This window comes from Oncorhynchus kisutch, linkage group LG12 (assembly GCF_002021735.2).
Source record: "Oncorhynchus kisutch isolate 150728-3 linkage group LG12, Okis_V2, whole genome shotgun sequence".
Classification (NCBI taxonomy): domain Eukaryota; kingdom Metazoa; phylum Chordata; class Actinopteri; order Salmoniformes; family Salmonidae; genus Oncorhynchus; species Oncorhynchus kisutch.
In genome coordinates this window covers 39,186,830-39,210,155 of record NC_034185.2, presented here as the reverse complement: position 1 = coordinate 39,210,155, position 23,326 = coordinate 39,186,830, and the positions used below count along the sequence as shown (strand labels likewise).

The following is a 23,326-nucleotide window of genomic DNA, read 5'->3' as shown; positions in this document are numbered from 1 at the left end:
GAAAGGCACCACTTGAGCCCCTGAATAGCCGCGGCGTGCCCACATCCAACACGGAATAGTTTGGGCTGGAGCCCGCTCGCCGCGGTTTGCCCATGAACCTATAAACCACCTTTGCATTCACAAGATTCACAGCAGGGTTTCTGGGTTGTCTCGGTGATGTTTTCATTGGCTATATGTACAGTATACTGCTAAGGAAATGAACAACCAGTTCAATTCAAATGTAATGTTCCGGTCTGGATTTGGCTGGAAATAGATGTTCAATATTGTTAGTCCCCTAAATCCCAACAAACTGCATGTCGAGTTTGGGGTCTGGGGTTCATTCAGGTGTTTTTGACTGTAATAAAAAATAGCCTTAATCACAAACAGACTGTGGTCACCCCCTCATTGTGGGGAGGGGTCTCTTATTTTAGGGAAGGGGTTTGATGACTGATGTCAGGGAGGAACCCCTTTTTGTGGTCAGTGCCAGGGGGAGGGGAGGGAGCTGTGGAGAGGCTCTTATTCATCCTATGGTCACTTCAAACCCAGGATGATAAATGATATATGTCTATAAAGCCCTCTTGAAGTTGGTACGTTTTAAGGCTAAATTTCACCGCTAGACAGTCTGCAAACACAAACTTCCTATTCATCATATTCCTTTTAGTTTCAACAAATCACTCGTTTTATACTTCTTGACCTTTAACTTGTTTCCTGTTTGTTTCCTTGCAACTTTAAGGCTTTAAAAAAAAAGTGAAGAAAAAGGAAAAGATGACCCTGAAAGTGCAGCCCTGAGGTAGTTGAGGACACTACTGTCAGTTACAGTTCTTTTCAAAATCGGATCACCATGGTAACACCCCAGGTCAGGTTGTTTGTTGTCGCGGTGACACTTACAGCATGTGACAGGAAGTCCTGGGAGTGAACGATTCTTTTGACGATTTCGGCTCCGCTGCCATTGCCTAGGTGACCGGTGGACATGTTGTGGTGGGGGCAGTGCTTCAGGGTGTGGGCGCTCGCCACAATCTGACCCTGGATGGCAGCGCCAACTAGAGTACCGAGCACCTCCAGGGTCATACCTGCAATATAACACATGTATTACAGTATTAAGTACTATCAAAACAGAATGACAGAATAGTGCCTGAATTTGATTAACAACGTACGGTCTGTTTAATAGTGACCTACGATAGGCTGTGGCTGAGTCTCTCTCCTTCTGGTCCGCACTGAGGAACATTGTGAGGGCAGAGTAAGGCACATGGAAACACTGGGAAACACAGAAGAACCACAGAGGACATGATTAGATATAGGACAGAGTCCATATAATTTCCACTTTTTGGGGATATTTTATGCTCCACTTAAGACGATGATTCACTGCAAAATTAACTTTTAAGAGCCTTAAGTTTAAGCTACAAATATATATTTTTTTGCATAGGCTGCGTCTCAATCCACCACATCCGTTTATGCTGGCCTTCAGTGGTGGAAGGTAGGCGAGCTACAGGGGTGACTGTCAGACCATGAAATGTCCCGAAAATCGGTCAGACCATGAAAACGTCTGTAGCATCTGAACTGTTCGGGCAACAAACAATCAAACTTCCACTATGGAAAGAGGAGATTCTCATGAACAGGACGGTGTTCTCCGTTTTGTGTCACGTGACTCATTTAAAGGTAAAAATAAAAAAGTTAATTATGGAGGTAGTTTTGTGCCCCCCCAAAAAAAGGGGTTAAATGTGTCCAAAAAACACAAATATTTCCTTAGCTTTCTCCGAGACATAGGAAAGACACTTCAAAACTTTATTCCTTATGATAGTCAAATAAATCTGTCTGTTTTTCCATTTGTGCATTCCATGTGTTTCAATGGGCTATAGTAGTAAAGGCCAAATTCAATATTTAATTATTTTTGTTTATTTATACAGGGGTCCTAAAATTCCTAATCATGATCCATGGTATGACCATCTTAAAAACAATTCCATATGTTAGCTTAGTAGAATCCCCCCCCCCACCCCCCGTAAGCCTCAGCTCCCTGTTTTCCTCTCAAGCTGCCCAGTAGAACAGTCAGCAACTATTCACCTTCAACCCCAGCCTTTCTTCTCCTTTGTCATTTACACAACAGCTCAGTCAGCATTGTGGCCGAACGATGCAGCTACCGAACAACTGACCGAGCATCCAAAGAGACAACAGAAATAAACGCTGCCATGAAAGACTGTCCCAGCCCTTCTCCTTCTCTTCGGGCCCAGGGCGGGATGGAGAGAAGGACGGATGGAGGGATGGCCAAGCATGTCATTTGTAGGGCCTTGTTGGGGGAAAAAAACTAAATGTATAGAATCCAATTTGACCAGAGCTTTGTCATGTAAAAGGATTAGTCATCAAATCATGATTGAATGATCACACTGGCCTGTTTTTTTTATTGTTACTACTGTAGGGCTTTAAAGTGATAGCAGCCGTTCGTTCTCAGTCTCTCACACACAAAGACAATGAAGTGAAGCTAAAAGTGGTAACCAGCATTTACCCATCCAGCGGTCTCTGGCAGGGCCGAGCATATACTTATCAAGTAATTAGAATGACATGTCATTATAGGCCATCGCAATGTGGCTACGATGGGCAGTGGGCAACATGCTCTTTAGCACATGTTAAAAAGATTAGAGAGAGCAGAGGAGAGAGTGTGAGAGAGAGCAGAGAGAAAGAGAGAGAAGGAAAGGGTTTGAAGCTGTACCTTAGTAACAAAATAAACCTTAATAAACACACTTGTTTGAGGTGAACTATCAACAAGGTTTGGTTTTATGACACGTTGGCTCTGCTCACGATATTTTTGTGTTGGGTTCGGCAAGTCATCTCTGCTTATCTGTATCTTTTCTGGCAAATAAAAAGCAGTATCCAGGAACAATGGTAGGTGTATACTATGAGTGCACAAAGTCCGTGTTGAATAGTGTTAGAGAGGATACTGTATCTGAGAACGAGGATGTGTAAATGGTTGTCCTTGTGGGCCAACACTTTTGTCCTAGGTAGCTGTCTGGTACTCACAGTGATGAGTGTCTGGTAGAGGCAGTAGAAGCCCAGGTACCAGATGAAACGTCCGTTTGTGAAGGGAGGAACAAACCAAAGGTAGAAGTAGGAGACCACCACAAACGGAGTACAGCCCACCATCCTACAGAGAGAAAAAGGGAGGGCAGGGTTATTGTTCTTATTGCATATCTTAATGACCATTGTTTAAGCAAACATTTGAGTCAAATTTTGAATCTTTTTTTATTTATTGTGAAACTTTGGCCTCATTATAGGTTTGTGCAATTGATAAAGACATGATCATTTACAGTGCCTTGCAAAAGTATTCGTCCCCCTTGGCGTTTTTCCTATAGTCCAAATTGGGGAAGTGAAATGAAAAAAATTACTTGCTTTCCAAACAGGTCAGGGACAAAGTTGTGGGAGAAGTACAGATCAGGGTTGGGTTATAAAAAAATATCTGAAACTTTGAACATTCCACAGAGCACCATTAAATCCAATATTAAAAAATGGAAAGAATATGGCACCACAACAAACCTGCCAAGAGAGGGCCGCCCACCAAAACTCACAGACCAGGCAAGGAAGGCATTAATCAGAGAGGCAACAAAAAGACCAAAGATAACCCTGAAGGAGCTGCAAAGCTCCACAGCGAAGATTGGAGTATCTGTCCATAGGACCACTTTAAGCCGTACACTCCACAGAGCTGGATTTTACGAGAGAGTGGCCAGATAAAAGCAATTGCTTAAAGAAAAAAATAAGCAAACACGTTTGGTGTTCGCCAAAAGGCATGTGGGAGACTCCCCAAGCATATGGAACAAGGTACTTCGGTCAGATAAGACTACAATGTAGCTTTTTGGCCATCAGGGAAATTGCTATGTCTAGCGCAAACCCAACACCCCATCACCCTGAGAACACCATCCTCACAATGAAGCATGGTGGTGGCAGCATCATGCCGTGGGGATGTTTTTCATCATCAGGGACTGGGAAACTGGAACTGAAACTGTCAGAATAGAAGGAATGATGGATGGCGCTAAATACAGGGAAAGTCTTGAGGGAAACCTGTTTCAGTACTCCAGAGATTTGAGACTGGGATGGAGGTTCACCTTCCAGCAGGAAAATGACCCTAAGCATACTGCTAAAGCAACACTCGAGTGGTTTAAGGGGAAACATTTCAATGTCTTGGAATGGCTGTTTCAAAGCCCAGACCTCAATCAAATTGAGAATCTGTGGTATGCCTTAAGGATTGTACACCAGCGGAACCCATCCAACTTGAAGGAGCTAGAGCAGTTTTGCCTTGAAGAATGGGCAAAAATCCCAGTGGCTAGATGTGCCAAGCTTATAGAGACATACCCCAAGAGACTTGCAGCTGTAATTGCTGCAAAAGGAGGCTCTACAAAGTATTGACTTTTGGGGGTGAATAGTTATGCATGCTCAAGTTTACAGTTGTTTTCTCATTTATTTTACAAGAACAACATATTTTGCATCTTCAAAGTGGTAGGTAGGCATTGTTGTGTAAATCAAATGATACAAACCCCCCAAAAATCTATTTTAATTCCAGGTTGTAAGGCAACAAAATAGGGAAAATGCCAAGGGGGTGAATACTTTCGCAAACCACTGTACCTCAACAGGCTAGTTTAGACAACTGTGTATAAAAGCCTGTAAACCTGTTAGGCCAGTGATAGACTAATGGTGTGTGGGCTGTTTTGGGAGAGATGGATTGGGTGTTTGTGACTCTGAAGGTTTCCGTTCTGAGTTAGTGTGGCGGCACAGTGGGAGAACAGGAAGATGCACTATGCCACAGGATCGCTAACCCGCATGGTCATGATCTTTATTCAGGCACACACACACACACACACACACACACACACACACACACACACACACACACACACACACACACACACACACATCTCAGGACAGAATAATGATTTTGCATTGTGCAGTTTGGAGGATGTGGGGAGCTGTGTTGTCTATGTATAATTCATCCATATACAACTGGTACATACTGTATCATTATGGGCTGTGTTTCACTGTGGAGAGAGAGAGACAGAGAGAGAAGGTTGTGGACTAGTGCACTTTCCTCCAGTCATCAATGACTCTCTCATCTATAACCACTGAGTTATACACAAATAGGCTCTAATTCTTTCCCACTAAAGCAACAGACTAGGAGCCGAAGACGGACACCCAAAAATCTAAGCTATATCTTAGGTTAATCTGATAACATCTGAGTATCTGTATACTTAGGAAAACATCCTTATCATAAAGACTCAAGTCCAACCACTGCTCTGCAGCTGTAGTGTCAACTAAGTACATATAGTTAACACAACTAAGCAAGTTTTTGCTAGCTCAACCACATCCTCTATGCACCACTCCAAAATAGCCACAGTCGTGTTGTTTTGGTGACGACGCCAAAACGTTTCCACAATGGTGTCACGTTCTGACCTTAGTTCCTTTGTTTTTGTCTTTGTTTTAGTATGGTCAGGGCATAAGTTGGGGTGGGCAGTCTGTTTTTGAGTTCGGCCCAGTATGGTTCTCAGAGGCAGCTGTCAATTGTTGTCCCTAATTGAGAATCATACTTAGGTAGCCTGGGTTTCACTTTTGGTTTGTGGGTGTTTGTTTTCCATGTGAGTGTTTGGTCCACACGGTACTGTTTCGGTTTTCGTTCGTTCACTTTATTGTTTTGTATTTCAGTGTTCAGTTCATTTCATTAAATATTACATCATGAACACTTACCACGCTGCGCTTTGGTCCGATCCTTCTTCCACCTCTGAATGCCGTTACAAATGGACCTGAACTCTAACCTTTGACCTGATAGGACTCCAAGGTGTTTGACCCCCATCCACATACTAAACCCCACACCCTCTGCTCCAGTTGCCCTCACTCCAGGTCTGTCCTGCCCTAGAATTCAGTTCAACTAATAATAGATAGAAAGTTAATTGCATGGATTTTTTCCCTATTAATAATGTCAAATTAGCAGCTGTACAGAAAGACTCATGTGAATGCCAAATTACAGAGGAGGAACTTATTGATGCAATTAAAGCTTTTAAGGATGGGAAAACTCCAGTGCTGGATGGCATAGAGGTATATCAGTTATATCAGGTATACCAGTTGAGGTATATCAAACCTTTTTAATGTACTCAAGGGTCCGTTATAAGCATGTTTTAACCACTCCTATAAAAATGGTACATTATCAGATACTCAACAAGAAGGTCTGATTTCATCATTACTGAAACAGGACACAAGTGTTAAATATATATAAGATCCAGTTCATTTAAACAATTGGAGACCCCTTACACTTCAGTGTTGTGATTGTGATGCAAACATTATAGCAAAATGCATAGCGCACAGAATTAGAAAGGTATTGTTGGATATTATTCATCCTTTTTTTACATGGACGATACATTGGAGATAATATAAGACAAGTACTGGAAACAATAGAACAATATGAAAAATCTGGGAAACTAGGCCTGGTATTCATTGCTGACATTGAAAAGGATTTTGATAAAGTACAACTGGAATGTATATATAAATGCCTGGAATATTTAAATTTTGGAGAATCTCTTATACAATGGGTTAAAGTTATGTATAATAACCCTAGGTGTAAAATACTAAATAATGGCTACTTCTCAGAAAGTATTACACTGTCAAGAGGAGAAAAACAAGGTAGTCCCCTATCGGCATATCTAATTATTATGGCCATCGATATGTTAGCTATTAAAATCAGATCCAACAATAATATCAAGGGGCTGGAAATCGAGGGCCTAAAAACAAAAGGTGTATGCTGATTATTCATTTAAATGCACAATTTGGATCCCTCCACAGCCTCATCGAGAATCTAGATACTTTTTCTAACCTCTCTGGATTGAAACCAAATTAGGCTAAGTGTACTAAATTATGTATTGGATCACAAAAAAAATACAACTTTTACATTACCATGTGGGGGTGCCACAGGGTTCAATTCTCGGGCCAACTCTTTTCTCTGTATATATCAATGATGTTGCTCTTGCTGCGGGCGATTCCCTGATCCACCTCTACGCAGACGACACCATTCTGTATTCTTCCGGCCCGTCCTTGGACACTGTGCTATCTAACCTCCAAACGAGCTTCAATGCCATACAACACTCCTTCCGTGGCCTCCAACTGCTCTTAAACGCTAGTAAAGCCAAATGCATGTTTTTCAACCGTTCGCTGCCTGCACCCGCATGTCTGACTAGCATCACCACCCTGGATGGTTCCAACCTAGAATATGTGAACATCTATAAGTACCTAGGTGTCTGGCTAGACTGTAAACTCTCCTTCCAGACTCATATCAAACATCTCCAATCTAAAATCAAATCTAGAGTCGGCTTTCTATTCCGCAACAAAGCCTCCTTCACTCACGCCATGAAACTTACCCTAGTAAAACTGACTATCCTACCGATCCTCGACTTCGGCGATGTCATCTACAAAATAGCTTCCAACACTCTACTCAGCAAACTGGATGCAGTTTATCACTGTGCCATCCGCTTTGTTACTAAAGCCCCTTATACCACCCACCACTGCGACCTGTATGCTCTAGTCGGCTGGCCCTCGCTACATATTCGTCGCCAGACCCACTGGCTCCAGGTCATCTACAAGTCCATGCTAGGTAAAGCTCCGCCTTCTCAGTTCACTGGTCACGATGGCAACACCCACCCGTAGCACGCGCTCCAGCAGGTGTATCTCACTGATCATCCCTAAAGCCAACACCTCATTTGGCTGCCTTTCGTTCCAGTTCTCTGCTGCCTGTGACTGGAACGAATTGCAAAAATCGCTGAAGTTGGAGACTTTTATCTCCCTCACCAATTTCAGACATCTGCTATCTGAGCAGCTAACCGATCGCTGCAGCTGTACATAGTCTATCGGTAAATAGCCCACCCAATTTTACCTACCTCACCCCCATACTGTTTTTATTTATTTACTTTTCTGCTCTTTTGCACACCAATATCTCTACCTGTACATGACCATCTGATCGTTTATCACTCCAGTGTTAATCTGCAAAATTGTAATTATTCGCCTACCTCCTCATGCCTTTTGCACACAATGTATATAGACTCTTTTTTCTACTGTGTTATTGACTTGTTAATTGTTTACTCCATGTGTAACTCTGTGTTGTCTGTTCACACTGCTATGCTTTATCTTGGCCAGGTCGCAGTTGCAAATGAGAACTTGTTCTCAACTAGCCTACCTAGTTAAATAAAAGGTGAAATAAAATAAAATGTAGTTTATGAACTCGAGGGCAGAAATGATTAAATATGAATGCATTAGACCTCTCACTAAAGGCTTCAGTCATACAAAAGTTATACTCAAATCCAAACTGGTTCTCTAACAGATTAGTAAAATTGTCTCATCCCATGTTCAAGAATGGCCTTTTCCCCTTTATTCAGATTACAACCTCTCACTTTCGGTTGTTTTAAAATGAAATAATCTCTAAAATATCACTATTTTTAAAACAAGCCAGAGAAAGTTGGTTGCAATTTCAGTTTAATCCACCAGAAAAGACAGAACTAATACAAAAAATATTATGGCTAAACTCAAATATACTAATTGTTTTAAAATATATATTTTTTGGGGGAAAGAATATTTTAAAAAGGTAAAACATTGTAAATGATATCATAAATAGGACTGGTGGAGGTATGTCCCACATGCAGCTAACAAAAAATATATGGAAATGTCTGCTCTACCCAAAATTACATCAAACTAATTGCAGCGTTACTGTCACGTTCTGACCGTAGTTCTTTTGTTTTGTCTTTTGTTTTAGTACGGTCAGGGCGTGAGTTGGGTGGGTTGTCTATGTTAGTTTGTCTATGATTTTCTATTTATGTGTTTGGCCTGGTACGGTTCTCAATCAGAGGCAGCTGTCAATCGTTGTCCCTGATTGAGAACCATATTTAGCTAGCCTGTTTTCCATTGTGTTTTGTGTGTGGTTATTTTCTCTTTAGTGTTGTACCTTACAGGACTGTTCATTTATTGTTTTGTTTTCAGTGTTCATTCAAATATTTTTAAATATGAACACTTACCACGCTGCACCTTGGTCCTCCTCTCCTTCCCCAGATGACAAGCGTTACAATTACCGCAAAAATGGAAGAAGCATGTGGAGGGGGAGTAAGGTACTTGTCTGTCGGCCCAGCATTAAAGACCAAAATTGGTTAAAGAAAAGTTTTGATAAAGAAAAAAGTACAAAGTTTAATTTAAGGACCAAAAAATTGACAGCTGTGCCATACAGAATGCAAAATAGTTGGGAAGAGATTTTTGACGTACCGATTACAAAGCACATTATGCTGGATTCAAAACTTAGAATTTAAAAATATAACTTATTATATGGCTGAAGAATTGCAACATTTACGTGGAGCTAACTCTGCAAATAGCTCTGCTGGGTGATTTGAAAAGTCATAGTCAATCAAGCAATAATATAATAATAATAATTATTGCAAAAAATGTATCTTTAATTTACAATCTGTAGAAACTATGAGAATAGAAAGGTTCAGAACTTTTGTGAAAAATCACAGCACAGTTGAAAATATAAATAAAAACTGGATGGTGTTAAGAGCTAGATGGGAGGGGTTAAGAGCTAGATGGGAGGGGTTAAGAGCTAGATGGGAGGGGTTTTGTGGGGCTGAAGGGTGGGCCTAAAAACAACAAGATAACTCATGTAAAATATACTGTGTCATTAAAATGTATATAGGTTCAGAACTTTTGTGAAACAGCACAGTTAAAAATATATGGAAATAGAAATCAAACTGGATGGTCTTCAGAGACAGAAGGGAGGGGGTTGAGGGTAGCTGAAGGCTAGGATTAAAAACAAACAAAAAATAACTATTGTAAAATACATTGTGCCTGTAAAATGTATATATGACGTATAACCTGGAAGTAGAAGCCCTAAGTGTTGTTGTCCTTTAGTTTACCTCAATTAGGGAAGGGGTGGTAGGGTTAGGGGAAAATAAGAATTTTTTAAATATATAGACACAGTACCAGTCAAAAGTTTGGACACATCTACTCATTCCAGGGTTTCTTTATTTTTACTATTTTCTACATTGTAGAAAATATTTATCTGCAATATTAAAGCTGATCTACCCCCCCAAAAAAACAAAAACAGATAGAAAGAGGGATTAATAGAGAAAGCGAGAGAGAGAAAGCAGGAGAACGAGGTAGAGAGGGGACAGAGAGAGAAAGAGAGAAAGCGGTAGAGAGAGGTAGAGAGTGGTGAGTTCTGGTACAGTCCAGCTCTCCCTGTGACACAGAGGCCTGTCCTTAGTGATTGTTCAGCCACACAAAGAGTGTGACAGGGCTGCCTAGCACTGGGGCTGGGGTTGGGCCTGCTGCTGTATAGGCTGGTCATGGCAGGGTTGAAAAGGCACAGTGACTGAATGGAACAGTTATAATGTTAGAATAGACTGTTAGAATGTTCTGTAAAATGGCTCACAGGATGGGTAGTAGATAATCCAATGAGAGTTTTTCAAAAAGGGAAGTAGGGCAAAACACATGCACCCAGGCAGACACAGAGAGACTGAGACCAAAGCAAGAAGTGGATTTCAGCTCCATCACACTCTCAGAAATGGTGAGTGAAATGTCCCAGGTGTATCTAAACATTCCTCTCTGTTGGCATGGCGGGCTCTAACATAAACACAGTAGTACCCAGGGGTACCAACTGGGCACAGTCATAAACCGCTCAGGACACACACACACACACACACACCCGGGTACAGCCCCGGTGTTCTGCCACAAACTGCTCAGGACATAGATACTGATCCCTTCCTGTCTGTCTGATGATGTCACAGCCCAGGTCCAGGGGACTTCCTGTCTGACAGTTAGAGGGGCATTCCCTCAGGAGTTAACTATAGGGAGGGTCTGGCTTTCTCACGGTGCTGATGATCATCATACACACACAAACGGGCATGGCCCCAGCGTTCTGCCACAAAAACACTCAAGAGACACAGACACACATACAGTGGTAATCAAATCAGTAATGCTGTGATCTGGGATCTCTCCAGCCTGTCAGCTTGTCAGTAATCTACGCCTTGTAAAACTTATACAGCACTACCTCAGTCACATCAGAATCAGCACTAAGTACTCAACCAGTACTTCTTGTAAGTGAGTCGTGTCAAGCCAGTACATTTACACAGCTTTGAGCTGACACACGCACACTTTAGAGCTGACACCTAGGGTTACGGTTAAGTTTGATGTGGTTGCTTTTGGTAAACACTCTCTGCAGGTCTACAGTTATAAGGGTACAGCTGTGGATTACAAATATCTAATTAAAATGTATTCGTCACATGCACTAAATACAACAGGTATAGACTTAACCGTGAAATGCTTGCTAACGAGCCCTTCCCAACGATGCAGAGTTAAATAATAACACAAGAAGAATAAAATACATGTACAGTGGCAAGAAAAGGTATGTGAACCCTTTGGAAATACCTGGAGTCCTGCATAAATTGGTCATACAATTTGATCTGATCTTCATCTAGGTCACAACAATAGACAAACACAGTCTGCTTTAAACCAATAACACACAAACAATTAATACATGTTCATGTCTTTATTGAACACACTGTGTAAACATTCACAGTGCAGGGTGGAAAAAGTATGTGAACCCTTGGATTTAGTAACTGGTTGACCCTCCTTTGGCAGCAATAACCTCAACCAAACATTTTCTGTAGTTGCGGATCAGACCTGCACAACGGTCAGGAGAAATATTGGGCCATTCCTCTTTACAAAACTGTTTCAGTTCAGCAATATTCTTGGGATGTCTGGTGTGAACCGCTCTCTTGAGGTGAAGCCACAGCAATTCAATTGGGTTGAGGTCAGGACTCTGACTGGGCCAATACAGAAGGCGTATTTTCTTCTGTTCAAGCCATTGTGTTGTTGAATTACCTCTGTATTTTGGGTTGTTGTCCTGTTGCATCACCTAACTTCTGTTGACCTTCAATTGGTGGACAGATAGCCTTACATTCTCCTGTAAAATGCCTCGATAAACTTGGGAATTCATTTTTCCATAGATGATAGCAAGCTGCCCTGAGGCAGCAAACCAGCCTCAAACCATGATGCTCCCTCCACCATACTTTACAGTTGGGATGAGGTTTTGATGTTGGTGTGCTGTGCCTTTTTTTTCTCTCCACACATATTGTTGTGTTCCTTCCGAACAAATCAACTGTAGTTTTATCTGTCCACAGAATATTTTGCCAGTAGCGCTGTGGAACATCCAGGTGCACTTTTGCGAGCTTCAGACGTGCAGCAATGTTTTTTTTGGACAGCAGTGGCTTCTTCCGTGGTGTCCTCCCATGAACACCATTCTTGTTTAGTGTTTTACATATTGTAGACTCATCAACAGAGATGTTAGCATGTTCCAGAGATTTCTGTATGTCTTTAGCTGACACCAGGATTCTTCTTAACCTCATTGAGCATTCTGCGCTGTGCTCTTGCAGTCATCTTTGCAGGACAGTCACTCCTAGGGAGAGTTGCAACAGTGCTGATATTTCTCAATTTATAGACAATTTGTCTTACCGTTGACTGACTATTAGAGATTATTTTGTAACCCTTTCCAGTTTTATTCAAGGCAACAATTCTTAATCTTAGGTCTTCTGAGATCTCTTTTGTTTGAAGCATGGTTCACATCAGGCTTCTTGTGAATAGCAAGAATAGGATCGGCGATGGCTAGAAGGCCGGTGACGTCGACCACCGAACACCGCCCGAACAAGGAGAGGGACCGACTTCAGAAGTCGTGACACCTAGGAGTTCACATACGTTTTCCAACCTACACTGTGAATGTTTAAATGATGTCTTCAATATGGACAAGAAAAACACAATCATTTGTGTGTTATTAGTTTAAGCACACTATATGTCTATTGTTGTGATTTAGATGAAGATCAGATCAAATTTGATGACCAATTTATTCAGAAATCCAGGTATTTCCAAAGTGTTCACATACTTTTTCTTGCCACTATATATGCAGGGAGTAACAGTACAGAGACGATTTGCAGGGGTACGAGGTATTTGAGGTAGATATGTAATGAAGGCAGGGTGAAGTGATAGATAATAGATAATAATAAGACTAAAAATTGACTAGGCATCAGGATATATAATAATAAGAGTAAGAATAAAGAACAGATGAGTGTGCAAGTGTGTGTTTATGCGTCTGTCTCTCTGCGTGCGTGTGCTTGTGTGTGTGTGTGTGTGTGTGTGTGTGTGTGTGTGTGTATTGTCTGTGATTGTGTGTGGGTCGTGTGAGAGTGTCAGTGTAGTGTGTGTGTGTGTGTATATATACTGTATAGTATTGTGTGTGTGCAAAATCGGTGTAAGATAGGGTTAGTGGAGATAGTCTGGGTAACCATTAATGAACTATTAAGCAAACTTATGACATAGGGGGTAGAAGCTGTTTCGCAGCCTGTTGGTCAGAGAGCCGATGCTTCGGTACCGTTTGCCGGAGGGTGGCAGAGTAAACAGTCTATGACTTGGGTGCTGGAGTCTTTAGCAATTATTTTAGGCCTTCCTTTGACACCACCTGATATAGAGATCAAGGATGGCAGGGAGCTCGGCCCCAGTGATGTACTGAGCTGTCTGCACCACCCTCTGTAGCGTTTTGCGGTCGAGGGTGGTGCATTTGCCATACCAAGTGGTGATGCAGCCAGTCAAGATGCTCTCGATGGTGCAGCTGTCTAACGTTTTGAGGATCCGAGGGCCCGTGCAAAATCTGTTCAACCTCCTGAGGGGGAAGAAGCGCTTTCATGCCCTCTTCACAACTGTGCGGATGTGAATTGACCATGTAAAGTCCTTAGTGAAATGGATACCAAGGAACGTGAAGCTCTCGACCGGCTCCACTACAGCCTTGTCGATATGGATGGGGGCGTGCGCTCCACTCTTTCTACTGTAGTCCACAATCAGGTCTTTGGTCTTAGGAAAAGGTTGTTGTCATGGCACAACACTGCCACGTTTATGACATCCACCCAGTAGGCTGTCTCATTGCCGCAGATAAACAGCCCTACCACCGTCGTGTCGTCAGCAGACTTGATGATGGTGTTGGAGTCGTGCGTGGCCACGCACTCGTGAGTGAACAGGGAGTACAGGAGGGGACTAAGCACACAACCTGAGGGACGGCGTGGCGGGTGGGGGGTTGTTGCCTACCCTCACCACCTGGGGCCATCCCGTCAGGAAGTCCAGGATCCAGTTACAGAGGGAGGTGTTCAGTATCAGGGTCCTTAGCTTGGAGGGGACTATGATGTTGAAATCTGAGCTGTAGCCTATGGACAGAAATCTCACATAGTTATTTCCCTTCTTGTCCAGGTGGGAGAGGGCAGTGTGAAGTGCAATTGAGATTGTGTCATCTGTGGATCTGTTAGGGCAGTATGCTAATTGGAGTGGGTCCAGGGTGTCTGGGATGATGGTGTTGATGTGTGTCATGACCATCCTTTCAAAGCACTTCCTAATTGCAGATGTGAGTGCTACAGGACGATAGTCATTTAGGCAGGTTACCTTGGAGCTCTTAGGAACAGGGACAATGGTGGTCAGTTGGGATTACATACTGGGACGAGGAGAGATTGAAAATGTCAGTGAAGACACTTGCCAGCTGGTCTGGGCATGCATTGAGAACGTGCCCTGGTATTCCGTCTGGCCCGGTGGACCTTGCGAGGGTTAAAATGTTTAAAACTTTTACTCACGTCAGCCAAGGGGAAAAGCGTTAGTATAATTCAATAGAGTCCAAATGTGAAGCCTAGCATTTATAGATCTGTGGTCCTCTGGAGCTGCTCTGCTGTTTTTTTCCCTTGGGAAACTAGGTGTGTGCACTCTGTGCAATCAGTGATTTATGTGTGTATGGCCTCACCAGGGCATGAGTCTGCCTATCCTGGTCCACTTGCTCTTGGTGATGAAGAAGCCGACAACAGGGTCGGTCATGGCTCCCCATGCCTTCCCTATGAACAGAACCATGGAGGCCTGGAACGGGTTGATCTGAGGAGGAGTTAACAGAGGAATGGAGTTAGAAGACACAGAAAGGAGGGAAAGAAGGAAAAAGAGGAAAAGAGAGAGAGAGCAAAAGAGAGAGAGGAAAAGAGAAAAACAGAGAGAGGAAAAGAGAGAAAAAGAGAGAGAAAAAGAGAGGAAAAGAGAGAGAAAAACAGAGAGAGAGAGAAAGAGAAGAGAGAACATAGGAAGAGGAAAAGAGAGTGACACACAAAAATTTGTTACCTGGGCGACATCCAGCAGGTAGATTTGGAGGAAGAATGCCGTAGCACTGCCGGCCACCTGATTGGGTGCTCCTCCGATGGCGAAACACAGTTTACTGCAGAAAGACAGCCTCTGGTCCAGCACAGTCTACGGACGGGCAGAAAAAATATCTGAGAGTTACAAGTCAGTTAGGCCTATCACTCACACATTTCATGGAGGTGCATTATCTGAGAAATAGTCAAATAAATGATATGCAAAGCCGATGAGATACAGTTGACTACTCAGTCTTTCTTTACCGTGTAAAGACAATAATTGTGTTTGCTAGCCATGGCTATGTAGCCTAAATATTAGCCTCAGATAAGATACAAGCAGGAAACAAATCTGAAGGTGGAAGCTATCTTTGTGGATAAGGAATACAGATTTTGTAGCAGAGTGAGTCTGTGACAGCAGGGCGCCGGATTTGTGGCGTCCCCCCAAAAAATTCAGAACCACAGAACTGGAGATAAAATTCCATCTTTAGAATTCTATTTTCAGAAATAGATTGTCCACTGTGATGTCAGAGACATCACTGAGCGCCATTCACATAAAGTTCGATACAGAAGTTTGACCTTATGTCATAGACCATGACTAACTTCCTTGTCCAAATAGTATATGAAATATATGTCCAAATAGTATATATGTCCAAATAGTATGAAATATATGTCCAAATAGTATATAAAATATATGTTCAAATATGACTTGTAACATTGTTTAGTGAAGCACTATCCATGAGATGGAAAGGGTAATACTTTATTTGGATAGTCCCAAGTAGATGGTTTGTAGACGTTCAGTAGATGTTCAATAACTGTCAACAACATTTCTACTAACTATCGACTAACCCTAACACTTGTGATCAGGGGATGATCAGAGATGTTTCCATCCTTACACATGAAATAGCAGAAAAACCACCAGGCTCCTGGACAGCCCAATATTTACGACTGTTATGAACATCTCGGAGACAGACACGGAAACACACACGGCACGGACCAAAATACAGCAGCTTCTGATTCAATGTCTTTCCTTCCGTCTCGCTCTCCCTCTATATGTACATATCTTTCTCTCACGCTCTCTCAATTCAATTTCTATCTAAGGGATTTATTGCCATGGAAAACATATGGTAACATTGCCAAAGCAAGTGAACTCTCTCTCTCTCTCCTTTCTTTCTCTTCCCCCATCTCTCTCCACACTCTCTCTCTCTCTCTCTCTCTCTAACCTTTGTTGTTTCCATACATTACAGTTATGGGTGGGTTACCTCACTGCCAACAGCTGTAGGCCTTTCAGGCTTTATGAAAGAAAGATATCACCAAAACAACTACAGACCAACCACAGAGTCCAAAGCCCTTCAACACACTGTCATTATCTGGCTGACTTTATTTTATCTTCTTTCGTCTCCTCAAGAAAACATTGATGGTTTCTAGAATGACAATTCTAGAAGGGAGCTGTGTAATTATTTAAAACACAGCAAGACAAGCGGGTTATGAGTAAGGAAAGAGTAGCATGTGGATTAACTTCAAAACTCTCAGTCTCTACTTAGTCTCTACCCCTTCCACTCATCCTCACTGCAGTTAGCTCTAAACGGGAAGACGAGACAAGTCTTTGGTTTCTACGGAAAATACTGGTTAACTGATGAAGGGTCTAAATATCCCAATGGTCTGTGCCAGATCAGTGACGTCTTGGTTCAACATCAAGTGTGTCTATGACTTATACCCTCCTCTGCAATACAGCTCCGTAGTTGGACTCGCCGTCACTGTTTGTATCCCCATAACATACTCCACACTGAGGGGGTAAACCCAGAAAACAGAGCTACACTCTTGGAAAAAAGGGTTCCAAAAGGGTTCTGCGGCTGTCCCTATAGGATGACCATTTTTGGTTCCAAGTAGAACCCTTTTTGATTCCAGGTAAAACTATTTAGAGTTCCATGTAGAACCCTCTGTGGAAAGGGTTCTACATAGAACCTAAAAGGGTTCCACCTGGAACCAAATGAGTTTCTTCAAAGGGTTCTCCAATAGGGACAGCCAAAGAACCCTTTTTGGTTCTAGTTAGCACCTTCTTTTCTAAGAGTGTACTGTAAAGAGGTCATATCGTTTTAGGCTCTCTCTTTGTACAAGAAGGTTAAAGAGTCCACAGGTCATCAAACAAGGATTTATCTGTCTTAACTCCATACCAGATAGTCAGGGCCTGATAGCATTCATTAGTGGCGCTTGCCTAGCTCTACACACAGACACAGAGAGAGTCTGACTACAGTCTTATTTACTGAGGTCTTATGACTGAAGATGTAAACAGGATATCCCTCCGCTGTCTGAACACACGTTATCTAGCTTCCTATAACTGCATAAACACACACACACACACACACACACAAAAGCACCTCAGAGAGGCATACTGTGGCTCTGGGAAAATGGGGCAAATTCCCAAAGTAAATGACTTTGTTAATGATGATGAAGTGGGGGAAAAAGCGACTCTGGCTACGTGCCTTTATGTTTTTAAAGAGGATCTTAGTTATTAGCTGACTGTGACGCACACAGAGGATGAGTAGGGAATAGTGAATATGTTTGATTGCTTTTCCCACTTCTGTCAGTATTCACAGATTGAGTGTGTGTACTGTATGCGTGTGATAGATAAAGCTGGTTGTATAAAGAAATAAAGCTGGTTTAGAGCTTTACATAAAGGTTTACAGGCAGTAGAATTTCCTCATACAATTTGACATTGGACTTAAAAGGCAGATTTTATGGTTGGTGTGTGTGTGTGTGTGTGTGTGTGTGTGTGTGTGTGTGTGTGTGTGTGTGTGTGTGTGTGTGTGTGTGTGTGTGTGTGTGTGTGTTTGTGTGTGTGTGTGAAAGTGTTAGGATGGAACCAGAGTGTGAAGTTCTGGCCTCTGTGATGCCAAGGGATTGAACACAGACTTGGCATACAGAATTGAACTCACAAGGATTACAACATGTAACATACTTATTCTGAAAGCACTTAAACACAGTAATAGATAAGTCAAACAAGTCCCTCTCCTCTCCTGTCTGGAGCTGTCAGCTGTGTTCTGGTGATTGACCACCAGAGGGCCTGGCTGAAGCTGAGGGACTCACTGTGACAGGTGACTCGTTAAGGGCAGGGATCATCAACTAGAAATCATTACAAATAATTTGTTTAACTGCAAATTGACCGCAAGAAGCCCAAACAGATATAATATTTGACTAAAACATAATAATTTCAAACCTTGCTTACATTTGTTTACATTTGTTTACACATCTCTCTATTATGTGTGGGAATACTTTGGAACAGATTTCCAAAATTGTAATAACTTGGAGCTCATTTGCTGGCGTTTGTACTGTCTTTAATGTCCAACAACAAAATAAACACCTGTGGGCCGCCATTTGGGGAACCCTGCATTAGGGGCTTTAGTCTCCTCTGTTTCAGCCTCTGCTTTAGCTGCTTTAGCATGTATAATTCACCCAGGTCACACACACATATCATTCATAAGGGCCATGCTGTACACACATAGCTCCTCCACACTCACATGAACACACACACACACACACACAGCTCAAGGTCACGCTGCATCCATTCTTTCAGAAAAACGATGTGAATATTACATCACTTTTCTTCATTGGCTATTCACTGAATTAGGACAGCTTTAAACACATTGCTGAGCAATAAGTGCAGCCAGACCATATTGAATTTCCAGCAGTGAATAGGCCAGTGTGAATCTAAACATAGAAGACGATGTAGAGTACTTATTTTTGTCTGTATCAATGCACTGGAGGTATAATGAAACACAATACGCTACATCTGTATTATAATGAACTAGTGGTATAGTAAAATAAAGGTTTGGCTCCTCGTCTGTCATTGCCTTCCGCCCCTGGGCATGTGTGCCGGAATACCATCAATAAGTAAGCATTCCATTTACTCACACGAGTACACGGCTTCACATATTTTCACTGGCACACACACACACTGCATTCTTTCACAGGAATGTCTCTTTCTGACATTCAGGCAGTCTTACTGGTACCCAAAAAGCACTCAGTGTGAACTTACACCAATATCATCCATCCAACAGAGAGAGAAACGTCCTCTGTGTCTGGCCCTAAGCTGTAAGTAGTATTATTACAATCCAACTGATGTTCAATGTAATTAACTAACTCCCTGCCCTCAATCTCTCAAATATCCAGGCATTGTATAACAGCACGCCAGAAAGCCAAACCAAAGGAACACGAACGTCCCCTAAGATGTCAGTCCAGGGGTAAACTAGCCAACTGATTCACAAAATAAAAGCAGTGTGTCCTTACCTGGTGGGGGGGCTTGTTGAAAGCTGGCTCTGGGGGCTTGAAGAGTTTTCCTGCTGGGGTATGGGGTACCCTCTCTCCCTTCGCCATGGCTGGCTCCTGAGCGTGCCTGAGCGTTTGTATGTGAATGTGAGTGAATGTGTGTCTCTCTGAGTCTGAAAGTGCGTGTGTCTGTGTGGGTGTCTGAGTGTGAGCGTAAGTATGTGTGTGACTCTAAGTGACGGCCGGGGATGAGCTGGTGTTCCTGTGTGTGTTCGGGAGGACGTGAGGCTGCTCAATTCTGCTGCCACTCACATGCTGCCCTGTGTTCAGTGCTCAGGGGCTGGAACTGAGCCAGAGAGGGAAGGGCAGTTAGGCAAGCAGAACTCACACATACTGTAAACACACACATAACCATCCCCTTCACACTCAAATCTCCCCTATTTTTCACCCTGATCTCTATTTCACATGTATTTATGTCAGCCAGCAACACTGCATCACATTAATAGATCTAATTAAGAGATGCCATGTCTTCATGTATCATTATTAAGATAGGATAAAGGAAGTGTGACACCCTATATTGGTAGGCAAAACACATGGAAATATCCTTGCAAATATTCTGCATTTTTGTTTATGAGCGAGGCTATCTCAGAATCAGAATCACCTTTATTCGCCAAATACATTTGCATGTACCAGGAATTTGACGTGGTGAAATGGTGCTGCCACAAACAGAATCTACAGAATCTACCTAACACATATAACAAACAATCATTTATTTTACTATATCATAGCAGTTTTGCCATAAGTGAACACATCCCTTACAACCTCAAATCTCGGTCATTATCTCAATCACGTCCCAGGTAAACAATAAGCAAGAACACAATAATAGAAAGAGAGGTCTGTATTGGCTTTACCTGAGTGATGCTGAGACAAGAGAAGAGTAGAGGCACTCAGTGGATCGCAGGCTCAGAGAGATACAGGGAGAGAGTCGCACGCAGGCAGATTCCAGCAGTAGAGCAGAAGGAGACTGCAGTGTTTGACAGACAGTGCTGTTCCACTTCATTCACCGAGTCTCACAGCGGGACATGCGCCTCCAGTGGTCAATAGTGGTAGCACAATCACAGGAGGTGATAATAACATTGACATTATAGTCATTACAGGGTTATAATAACATACAGTACCACTTACTCATTCAAGGGTTTTTCTTTTTTTCTCAATATTTTCTACATTGTAGAATAATAGTGAAGACATCAAAACTATGAAATAACACATATGGAATCATGTAGTAACCAATAAAATGTTAAACAAATCAACATATACTTTATTTTAGATTCTTCAAAGAAGCTAAGCTGGTTGAGAAAATGCCAAGAGTGTGAAAAGCTGTCATCAAGCCAAAGGGTCACTAGTTTGAAGAATCTCAAATATATGTTGATTTGTTTAACACTGCCAAGTCCTGACCATAGAGAGCCCTCAGTTCTCTATGGTGTTTAGGTCAGAGCGTGACTGGGGAGGTTATCTGGTTTATAGATTTCTAGGCTGGTGGTTTGTGTGGTTCCCAATTAGAAGCAGCTGGTAATCGTTGCCTCTAAATTGGGGATCATATTTAGGTAGGCCTTTCCCCACCTGCATTTGTGGCATGTTGTTCGTGTTAGTGTGTTTGAGCACTACGTCGTCACGGTCTTTACGTTTTGTTTCTAGTTTCACTTTGTAATTAAAGATGTGGAACTCAATTCACGCTGCGCCTTGGTCTGCTCATTTCCAAAATCGTTACAAACACCATGTTTGGTTACTACATGATTCCATGTGTTATTTCATAGTTTTGATATCATCACTTATTTTACAATGCAGAAAATAGTAAAATAAAGAAAAACCCTGGAACGAGTAGGTGTGTCCAACCTTTTTACAGGTACTGTAGGTAGGCTTATGTAATGAAGCGGAGGTTGTTTGGACATATTCTAATTATCAGCCACCTTGAAAAATGATGCTCTTAAGATGATCAATAAACATTATTTGACCTTAAAACAAGTTCTAATTTCAATCTACAGATTTGAGCTAAAATCAGTCTGCAGTGGTCACAATTATGAGATCGGAGAAAAAACTATGGTGTCAGACTTCTCATCCTCTCTACCGCTCTCCCTGAGAGAGCAGCGCAGCCTCTCAAACAGACACACACTTTTTCATTCTGCTATCTCAATGACAGAATCTATGTGATTAATGATCCATTGCACATGTGTCACTTACATTACTGTCTGGTGACATTGTTGGCATAACTTTCCAGCTATCATAATAGGTTACTTTTCCCCACAGTGAATGTATTAAATCTTCTTCCTCTTTGCCTCCATGCTATGTGATGCTGGCACCTCACCAAACACCAAATCCGAATGAAAGTTAAGTGAAAGTTGGCTGGATTGGTTTCCCATGCAGGTCAGAAGCAGATGGTGTTAGGCTAGAGGAGTGTATTATATGCAGCCCGGTTGAATGTTTTAACGTTATGCTATGATCGACAGGCCTACGTGGCTGCGATGTAGGTTTAAATTGCAGTCTACTCTGATTCATGAGGGACAGGGGCACACACGCACAAACACACCAGAGACTGTGATACATAGACACACACTTTATACAGGTTATAGGCATAAATCTGGGCACGTTTAATTATAAACTATTATGATTGTCACCAAATAGGCAAATGTCAGGTGCATAGTTAGAACAATCCCATACCAACCCTTTTTAAAATATGATCTAATATATCCAATGCTTTTTATATTGTTCAAGGGTTAATCTCACTCACGAGTCTTTGTTCAACGATACATTCAGCGCACCTCCTGTCCCACAGAAGACCTGTCTGTTCTCTTCTCTCCTCTTCGCAGCATCCCTTCTTTCACAACAAGGCGTCAAACCGCTGAGCAGTCAACTACACTGCATTCTCTCAGACACGCTGCCAGCAACCGGGGCACAGATATCTGAAAAGGAGAACCCAGCCAAACCCTTAGTAAGATGTTCTCACACATTCCAAACATTCAGTCCGCCCTTGCCAGTAAAATGACTGCCTGCAAATATATCACCATCGGGAAATCATGCATATAAACGCATTACTCCGTATATGTTTCAGATAATGCTAAATAATGCGTGAAGAGGTATGTGCAAATCAAATTTCTGTAGCGGATCAGGTAAAAAGACAGTTTGGAAAATATCAAATTGGACTTAAAGTCAGGTAACTCCAGGCACGCGTAGTGCTATTAAATATGTTGCGGTTGGGAAATGTGTCCCCTTTTACTACAGGACCCCGCCGGCAGACTGCCTGGCAGACCCATGGTAGCCTAAAGAAAATACCTGTCTAGTTCTATGGGTTTTCCAGCTGTGCAGTAGCTTTCACATCGACTCTCCTTGTGTCTTGCTCTCTCTTATGTTTCGTGTTCCCTCCGTGTGGCTTTAAATATCGAATATCATGGCATTGAAACCCCCTACAGCAATATCCGCGCCCCAATTAGCGTAATGCATTTTTTTTTTTTACCTTTATTTAACTAGGCAAGTCAGTTTAGAACAAATTCTTATTTACAATGACGGCCTAGCTAAAGGCCTTCTGCGGGGACGGCGGCTGGGATTAATATATATACAGTATATAGGACAAAACACACATCACAACAAGAGAGATACCACAACTGTAAGGTTCTGTATTTATTTTCTTAGTCAACCTTGTGTTCTGTTTCGTTGTGTTCTTGAACGTAGCCCTGTTTCTTTGTGTTCTTGAACGTAGCCCTGTATTTAATTTTTGTTCATTGATTTCACCAGTGTTAGTTACACACCTCGTCTCATCAGCTCCTTATTTAGTTCAGTTCATTCTGTTTGTGCCTTTGTGAAGTATTGTTTGTTTTGACTCTACTAAGCCTTTTCCT

General features: G+C 42.2%; 1 protein-coding gene across 1 annotated transcript in view; it reads right to left on the bottom strand.

The window, feature by feature from the left end:
- LOC109900317 (major facilitator superfamily domain-containing protein 2B) overlaps window positions 1–22,922 on the bottom strand; it is a 34,758-nt gene extending 11,836 nt beyond the window's left edge. The window contains exons 1-9 of the mRNA XM_020496007.2: window positions 22,764–22,922; window positions 22,222–22,393; window positions 20,348–20,524; window positions 19,458–19,782; window positions 15,163–15,288; window positions 14,801–14,925; window positions 2,989–3,112; window positions 1,156–1,234; window positions 868–1,049 (exon numbers count right to left, since the gene is read on the bottom strand). Coding sequence (XP_020351596.1) covers window positions 868–1,049; window positions 1,156–1,234; window positions 2,989–3,112; window positions 14,801–14,925; window positions 15,163–15,288; window positions 19,458–19,544 — 723 coding nt within the window. The 5' untranslated portion in view covers window positions 19,545–19,782; window positions 20,348–20,524; window positions 22,222–22,393; window positions 22,764–22,922. The remainder of the gene's footprint in view (window positions 1–867; window positions 1,050–1,155; window positions 1,235–2,988; window positions 3,113–14,800; window positions 14,926–15,162; window positions 15,289–19,457; window positions 19,783–20,347; window positions 20,525–22,221; window positions 22,394–22,763) is intronic.
- Window positions 22,923–23,326: the final 404 nt, after the last annotated feature.